The 8,927-nt window shown below is 55.2% G+C and overlaps 1 protein-coding gene across 1 annotated transcript; it reads left to right on the top strand.

Moving 5' to 3' along the window:
* Window positions 1–1,140: 1,140 nt before the first annotated feature.
* Window positions 1,141–7,869, top strand: DLK1 (delta-like 1 homolog (Drosophila); the record flags this gene model as incomplete). Its single annotated transcript, XM_011991798.1, has 4 exons — window positions 1,141–1,214; window positions 1,689–1,819; window positions 4,792–4,933; window positions 6,890–7,869. Coding segments are annotated over 4 exons (1,095 nt in total), but the record flags the coding sequence as incomplete, so codon positions are not given.
* Between the last annotated feature and the right edge of the window lie 1,058 nt (window positions 7,870–8,927).

The following is an 8,927-nucleotide window of genomic DNA, read 5'->3' as shown; positions in this document are numbered from 1 at the left end:
GGTTATAAACATCTACTTTGCTGTGCCTGCCTCGCCCTCCCCGCCACCCTCGCTTGCCAAGGCCCGACCCTGGGGTCCCAGGGCGCAGGGGATGTGTGAGACCCCCAGCCCCTTCCCGCCCCGCAGAAGTGGCGCCAGAGGGGTGTCGGTGCGCTGAGCAAGGAGGTATGGAAAAATGAGGTGCTGTTGTGGAGTCTTCTACGAAAATACTCTGGGGTGCAACTTTGGGGTGTCCCTGTGTGAGCGTTAGGGAACAGGTCTCGGGGCGGGGGTGGGGGGCGACTTTGCCGTCTTAACCCCCAATTCCCAGAGAAGCCCAGCCTGAGCCCTTACTGCGTGGCGCGTTTCTCTAGGTGAGGGGCTGCGACACTTCTGTCTGCAGCGGCCATCTGTCTCTGACAGCGAGAGAGTTGCCCCCTTCCCGCAGCGCCCCCCCACTTATTGCACCAGTAGTTGTGAGGGGGCTGTCTAGGAAGCTGTGGAGCTGGTTGAGTAAATGCACACAGTAGGTGCCTATTAAAGTGTCAGAATCTCTAAGCAGTGTTGCAACCTCAGCCCGCTAAGCAAAACCCTGTGTCGTCATCGTTTTCTTAATGCGAAGAGTCTGGGGTAGGGGAAAGGGGGGAAGATTTGACCTGGGTGCCCAGCTTAATAGGGATGAACCTTCAAAAGAATCCAGACGCCTTACTGGGGAGCCCACCAGGTGAACCTGTCTGGGCTTTCCCAGAGCTGAACACCTCAAAATCTGCTCCCCTTTTCAGCTCAGGTTGCAAAAGTGATGGTCAGGGTCAGGCTGCGTACCCCGGGGGTCAACGTATTTCCCTCCACTGTCCCCATCCCCACTGTTAGGAGGACTTGAGGTGTCGTATTTGCTTTTGGGGGTCGGGAGAGAAGGTGTTTCTCATGCTCCTAAGAACTAGGGAGTGTACTGTGGTCATTTCATCACTGGGAACGTGGCAGAGATTTTTCTCCTGCGTGCATTGAGCCCCATCCATGCTCGGATAGGAAGTGCCTACTGTGTGCCGGACTGGTAGGACCCAAGAGGGCTGTTGGTGCCCTCGGGGACAGTGGTGGGCTGTGTGGGAGAAGACAGGCTTTGCCTTGGCTTGGGGCCTGGTGGGGTGATTGTATAACCTTTCTTGTATCTCAGGGGCTGAATGCTTCCCGGCCTGCAACCCCCAAAATGGATTCTGCGAGGATGACAATGTTTGCAGGTAATAGAGTGGCTCCATAGAGGCAACTTGTGGGGGCCACGCAGCAGTCTGGGGAGTCATGAAGTCAGGCAGAAAAAACAGGGGACTTGGCCACTGCGCTGCAGCAAACAGCTTCCTGGCCCCTTCAGAAAACTGGTGGGGGCAAGCGTGGGAGATGAGGGCAGGGGGTGGGGACAGCCATAGCTCCTGTCTGCATTCTCAGAGGTGGGGTGGCAGGTGAGACCTCTGCAGGCCACTGCGGCAAAACGCAGCACTCCCCCGGGATCTCGGGGCCCCTCCAGGACGGCCCTTGAGCTTGGCATGCATTCTCTGTCAGTTTTCCCATTCAGGTGACTGATGGTTCCTTCCCAGGACCACTGGCTGGCACTGTGCAAAGACCCCCAAGGGTCCTTGGTTCCACAGAAAGTAGCCTGAGCTCCCTCTCTACCCCTGCCCTCTTCATATGTCCCCACCTTTCTCCCCCACCCCTTGCAGGTGCCAGCCTGGCTGGCAGGGTCCCCTGTGTGACCAGTGCGTGACCTCTCCCGGCTGCCTTCACGGACTCTGTGAAGAACCCGGGCAGTGCATTTGCACCGACGGCTGGGATGGGGAGCTCTGCGATAGAGGTTGGCACTCGCCTTTGTTTGCTTCAGCCCTGCATCCTTACCTGCCTGCCCTAGCCCCCACCACCTCCTCCCAGTCTCCTGTTGCTGGCGGCCCTCACTTCCTCATTCCTGCACACCTCGTGCCCTGTATTCTAACGATCTGTTTATAAATTTCCTGCGGGTACCGAATGCCTCCTCAGAGGTAGGGACTGTATTTTGCTCTCCTCTGCACCATCAGCACCCAGCACCTAGAGAAGATGTGGGGTGGGAGCCGGGGAGCTTCCTGTTGAATAAAGAATCACAAAATACACACACAGTTGGGCCGGTGGGACCACAGACCTCAGGCCGCCTGTCCAGGTCACGGAAGCCCAGAGATGGACAGGGCTCTGGGGATCTCGGAGCTAAGACTCCCTAGAAAAGCACACGCAAGACCGTAAAGAGGCTGCAAACAAACAAATGGGGTGGGGGGTGGCCAGCACTGCTCAGGGGTTGAGGGGCAGGTGCTGAGTCACAGCCAGAAGGACAGGGCTGGGGGGCCTGGACTGAGCGGGTCAGGTATAGGGGGAGGCTGGGGTTGGGAAAAGCTGAGAAAGGGTTAAAGTGAAGATGGGTGTTATCTGTTGATTTCATTAATTTATGCAATCTTTGCCTCCGTTACCCTAAGCAATTGAGAGTTGGCTGTCACTGCATTTTCAGGCTGCGAAATGTCCGTCTAAGCCCATTTTCATTTGGCAAAACCTGCCCTAACGTCTGGGCAAACTGAAGTCCACAAAAAAACTCCCAGCTGCGCAGCCTGCCCTCAGGGCCTCTGTCCCTCGGTCCCCGACATTAGTAAAGAGGTACAGATAGGGAAACGGAGGATCAGAGAAACACAAGTGTCTGCTAAGTGATATGAAAGAAGTTGGGAGAAAAGCCAGCTACAACCCTTTCCCCCAGCCCCAGAAAGAGAGTTCATTTTTGTCTTCGATTGCAACTAACATCCTCCCTTAAGGAACACTTAAGAGCGTTTTGTTATGGCCCCTGCCCTATACAGGCAGGGCAGCCATGGCTCTGAAGCTGAGCTCCCTCACACTCCAAATTGTCTCTGGTCCTTCATTCCTGCCCCCCTAATACGGTGCAAGGTTCCCCGTGGCTGACTCATGCTGTGGCCGGCGTCTCTGCTGCCCCTCACAGAAGCAGTGGCAGCAGCTCTGAGTTGTTTGGGGATCTGGGGGATCCCAGCAAAGCCACCATGTGGGAGCAGGGTTAGGGTTTTAGCCTGGAGCCCATCTTCTTTGGTATCTAAATGCAGTACAGCCTTGCTGAAATTTTCCAGACAAATGCCTCCCTTCCCATGGGCCCTTGGTATGTCCCCTCCCCACCAGATTGACAAAGGCAGCCAGCTTGGGGATGGCCAGAGAGTCTAGGGTCCCAGAGAAGACACAGCCCTCCCTCCCCCTGTTTGCCCATCTTTGAGGCTGCCGTGGCCACAGCTGCTGTCCTGGCAGAGACCCCCAAGCAGCCTTCTCCTCAGAGCTGCTTAATTCACCCCTGCCTTGGGATTGGAGACTCAGGAGGGCTGATCCAGGATTGGCGTAGCAGGGAGAGCTGCAGGGACAAGCTGAGGGTGGTCGCCAGCTTTTTAGCTTAAATTTAAGATTCTGAGTGACAGGAGAGCCGGTTGCAGAGAATTAGGAGCCTGACGCGGAGTTGCCGCGTGCTGATGCCTCGCCGGTGCCGTCCCATAAAGATAAATCCTCTTTATGTGTCCTTGCACCAAGCTGGGCTTCCGTGGAACGCCACAGGGTAGTCCATCAACGCGGCGTTCAGGCTCTTCCTTCTTGATTGATTGCAGTCTCCCCTCCACAAGGGTGTGGATCTCTCTGAGAGGGAACAAAAAATACGCACGTGTGTGGCTTCAGCACGGGGGATTTCCTCCCCGCACCCCCACCAGCCTGCCTTAGCTTGCTGTGTCTCTCACTGGCCCTGGCTTTCTGTTTGGCAGGTGCAGCAGCTCAAATTATAGAAAATCAAAGCTGAAGAGTCCCTCAGAGATTGGCCAAGGAAAGACCCTCTTTTTATAAGTAGGGAAACTGAGGCACAGAATGGGGAGGAGCTGAACTCTGCTGCCACATGGCAGCAGGCTGGATACAGGGCAGGACAGGGGTCCCTTCCTGGCCCCAATGGGGAGCTGGGGTCTCCACCGTCAGAGAGCCCCTGGCGAGGGCCCTTGTGTTCAGCTCGTCCCTGGCTTGCTGAACCTGAATAATGAAGTGTGCCTGATGGAAGGTGTTAAAAGATGGTGGGAATATTCCAGTGCTCATGGAAGCCTGCACTGATAGGAGAGCGCTCAATAGTTCTAATTTTCCTGACTTTAAAAGATGCAGCCTTTTTACCAGGGACCCCTTGAGTTCAGAGCCTGAGTGCAGGAAGTGACCACAGGGACACGTGTAGTGCTGGGGCTAACAGGTGTCTTCATTCCTGACTGAGGGGGGTCTTTACATCTCCATCTCCCTCACTGCCCCTCTTTGACGGAAAAGTATGAAGAGCTGGTGGTTTTTCTGAGGGTTGGGCTGTATTCGTCCCCCAGCTGGCCAGGACCCCTCCCCCAACAGGAGAGGCTGGAGGTGCGTGCAGTCTTGTCTGGTGTAGACAGGCCTGAGGGAATCTCAGCTAGGCGTGCTATTGCAGGGAGGAGCGTGATGTCCACAGTGAACGTCATGGACATGTTGCTGGATATGGGGTGACCTGGTGCCAGGCAAAGGGAACAGCTATCCTGGCTTGAGTACCAGTGGCCACGACTTTCTGATCTGTGACCTTAGACAAGGAAACCCCATTCAGCTTCCTGAGCCTCAGCTAACTCACTTCGTGGGATTTTTTGAGGGAGCTCCCTACACCGTCTTACTCCAGACCCCACTTGGTGGCCACAGAGCCGTTTTAAAGCCCACCGGGGTCCGCATCACGCTTGTGTATGGAGAGGAAACTAAGTTCTTGTCTTCTCCATCACCCCGCAGATGTTCGGGCCTGCTCCTCGACCCCCTGTGCTAACAACGGGACCTGCGTGAGCCTGGACGATGGCCTCTATGAATGCTCCTGTGCCCCTGGGTACTCGGGAAAGGACTGCCAGAAAAAGGACGGGCCTTGTGTGATCAATGGGTAAATATCCTTCCCGACGATGTGTGATCTAATGAATGCTGCTTTTCACGCACCCGCTAAAGACCCTTTCAGCCTAACCCCGTTGGACCTGTCGTCTGACAAAAGATGAAGTAGGTGCTCATCCTGGCAGCCCGTGGGGGACAGCCCTGGATGGGGGTGTTTAGGGGGGAATGTGTCATTGCCGTAATTTTTTCAAATGATCCCGAAGGCGATTTCATATTCCCCTGATGTTCGCACGTCCTGATGCGTGTGACTGACAGTCGATTGGAATGGTGAACTGACACTCCGAGCTGCATAATTTTCTAAAGGCAACATAATGAGAGATTGGAGCTCCGCGGGGCTGAGGCTGTTTGAAACCCGCTTGCCGTATCTCAGGGGTGGTTTTGGGGAACTGGTGGGCTCTGCAGTTGGATTTTCTGGGATGTCTGTGGAGGGAGTTGCCAGGCTGAGAGGTGAAGCGATTGGGTTTCTGCCAGCACAAGAGGAGGTGGGCCGGCTGTCAGCTCTCCTCAGTGGGGAGGGAGGCTTTGGGACCCCTGGGCAGTGGATGCAACGGAATGGCCACTGTCTTCACTTGGACCTCCCTGAGCAATGCTTCCCAGTGGCTCAGCCGCTCTCCACCCGTTATCTCTGTGGCGGCCCTGAGCCATCCCTCCTCCCCGTTGGATGGGGCTTAGCCTGAAGCCAAGGGAGATCTTGACAGAGGCAGAGTCCGAATATAAGAATCCAAACTTGAACCCAGTCCTGGGCCTGTAGTTGGGGGGCGGGGGTGTCCCTTTCCTCTGAAGAAACAGAAGCTAACATGCAAATAAGCTTATCTTGACCGACATTGCGGGGTGGCAGAGACCGCGGTAGTCTGTAACAGCTGTAAGCGGACATTAACGAGGCTTCCGAAGATCAGTCTTCAGACGGGGTCAGAGTGGGGGCCGGTGACAACTGAGCTCCATTTCTGCTTATTAGCAGGAAGGATAAAAAGATAACAAGAGCTTTAAAATATTTTGTTTTTCTCGCTAACGGACTTAAACCAGTGTGTCAAAATAGAGCCTGAGGTCCTCGAAATTCCTTCAGAGCCCGGCTCCCATGGAGCCCGCACCCTGAAGCAGCAATGCTGATTTCTTGTGTTTATTGCCCCTTCTTCCCCGGAGTTTTGGCATTTATCAGATGACAAAGGGCTCGCTCGTTTAAAAGCACTTACATTAAATGCTCCTTGCGCTCCGCTTTGAGCAAACAGCTTTGGATTGCAAGCTGCACTTGGGTGAATGGACCACTATTAAACAGCCTGGCACAGACACCGGCTCGTGCCAGCATAGACAGACCTCGTATTGCTTTCTCTTTGAGAGTCCCCAAGCGCTTCCTGCACAATAGCCTGTGGATCCACTCTGCTAATGATGATGATAATAATAATAATAATGAGGGTTGGCAGCGACAGTGGCCATAGGCAGGAAGGACGACAGCGGGTCCCGGGATAGGGTGAGGGGTGCCCCTTGCTTGGTTCTTCTGCCCCAGCAGCCCAGGGATGGAGCTAAGGGAAGGGGGTTTGCTCCAGTCCTGGGCTGTCACTGACTTTTCCTCTTCTAGCCTCAGTTTCCCCAGCTGGTTAGTGACTAACCAACAGTCCTCTGGTTGGAGAGGTGCAGAAAGAGGTGGGAGAGGACGTGAGCGTCCTGGCATGGGAGGTCAGGTGTGTCCCAGGTTAGCATCGAGATGGGGGTGAGGTGGGCACCCACCCACCCCTAGAGCTGCTGGTGAGCCTCTTGCAGACAGGGGTCATGACCCTGGGCACCTCTCTGTGCCTCCCTGGCTGGCGTTCCCTCCTTCCCTCCCTCATTCACCTGATGTGTTTTGAGCATCTGCCCCTTAATTAGGCCAGAGATCTTCTGCCCTGAGCCCCGTGCCCTGCAGCGCTGTCGTAGCCCAGCCCCCAAGGCCCTTTACTGTGTCCCTGTTGTGTTGCAGCTCCCCCTGCCAGCACGGAGGCACCTGCGTGGATGATGAGGGCCGGGCCTCCCATGCCTCCTGCCTGTGCCCCCCTGGCTTCTCAGGCAATTTCTGCGAGATCGTGGCCAACAGCTGCACCCCCAACCCATGCGAGAACGATGGGGTCTGCACCGACATCGGGGGCGACTTCCGCTGCCGGTGCCCGGCCGGCTTCATCGACAAGACCTGCAGCCGCCCGGTGACCAACTGCGCCAGCGGCCCGTGCCAGAACGGGGGCACCTGCCTGCAGCACACCCAGGTGAGCTACGAGTGTCTGTGCAAGCCCGAGTTCACAGGTCTCACCTGTGTCAAGAAGCGCGCGCTGAGCCCCCAGCAGGTCACCCATCTGCCCAGCGGCTACGGGCTGACCTACCGCCTGACCCCTGGGGTGCACGAGCTGCCGGTACCGCAGCCCGAGCACCGCGTCCTGAAGGTGTCCATGAAAGAGCTCAACAAGAATACCCCTCTCCTCACCGAGGGCCAGGCCATCTGCTTCACCATCCTGGGCGTGCTCACCAGCCTGGTGGTGCTGGGCACCGTGGGCATCGTCTTCCTCAACAAGTGCGAGACCTGGGTGTCCAACCTGCGCTACAACCGCATGCTGCGGAAGAAGAAGAACCTGCTGCTTCAGTACAACAGCGGGGAAGACCTGGCCGTTAACATCATCTTCCCCGAGAAGATCGACATGACCACCTTCAGCAAGGAGGCCGGCGGCGAGGAGATCTAAGCAGCCCTCCCACAGCCCCCCTAGATCCTTGGAGTTCCGCAGAGCTCACTATATGCGGTCTGTCCTAATCTTTGTGCTGGAGTTCGCGCTTTCTTGTGTCAAATGTGGTGAACGCTACGCTTACATATATTGTCTTTGTGTTGCCGTGTGACAAGCGTAATGCTAAAACGATCCTCTTTCTCTCTCTTAATGCATGATACAGAATAATAATAAGAATTTCATCTTTAAACAAGTAAGAGAAATAAGTATGTTATTCTAAACTCTAAACTTAATGAAATATCAAAAAAGACCAAAAAAAAACAAGGCAACAGAACCAGGGCTCAGTGCCGACGCCCCTCCCCTGGGGGTCTCGGCCACGGAGTCCTCGTGAAACCGTTACGAGTGCTGTACATGACCACCCACTGTGCAAAGGGCTACGATTACTTTCGTTCGTTAATTCTCACACACCACATCCGACTCGCACTCACATCCAGCTCAACACCGCTACCTTTAGATCTTTCCGATTGATTTGAGATTTAGCGGAGTGCAGCGGCTGTGTGTCAGGCAGAGAGAGCCCCAGGTTGGCTGCTGGGGGGCTGGGTCCCTGTCCCAGCCCTGCCACTAACTCGCTGTGTGATCCTTGGCGAGTCCCTATCCCAATCCTGGGCCCACTTTCTCGCCCCTCTCGAGGGAGGGGTTTGAACACCGACCATCACAGTCCTCTCTGGCTCTAAAACTCTGAATTAGGAACGAGGGGGTATGAACCAAAACACTTCCTGACCCCAAAAATTAGGATCTGATGAAGACTGAGTCTCATCCTGGGATCCGAAAGGTTTTGGCCTATCCTGGATGAACACTTGATGTGGAAATTTATCCTAACTGCGTTTCTCAAAGTGGGGAGCCTCCTGGCCCACTTCCCATTTGGGAAAAAATAGCCCCTTTGGGTCATAATGTGCCATCTGGAGTTGCCACTTAGGCAGCCAGCCCTCTCCCACCCCTCCTTGCCCACCCAGAGCCCCAACACCATGCCTGCCCCTACCCTATCCCTTGAGACTTGAATGCACTTTGAGCCGCAAGTGCCCCTGGCAGAATCTGAGCAGCAACACAGCCCTCACCAAGGTTTTCACGAGGATTAGTGGAAATTGTCACTTGTGGGGCGCTTACTAGTTCTGTGGCAAATGTGGTCCAAGACCTGGCCCACACAGCCACGGGTTGACATTTGTGTTGCTGAGTTAATAATTCTCAGATCTCAAAAGACCTAGCCAGCTTCTGAATTTTGTATTTGACTTTTTTTTTTAACAAAGAGCATCT

The sequence above is a fragment of the Mandrillus leucophaeus genome, unplaced genomic scaffold (assembly GCF_000951045.1).
Source record: "Mandrillus leucophaeus isolate KB7577 unplaced genomic scaffold, Mleu.le_1.0 Scaffold4, whole genome shotgun sequence".
Taxonomy (NCBI): domain Eukaryota; kingdom Metazoa; phylum Chordata; class Mammalia; order Primates; family Cercopithecidae; genus Mandrillus; species Mandrillus leucophaeus.
Note: the sequence above shows the minus strand (reverse complement) of the source record. Positions and strands in the feature narration are given on the sequence as shown.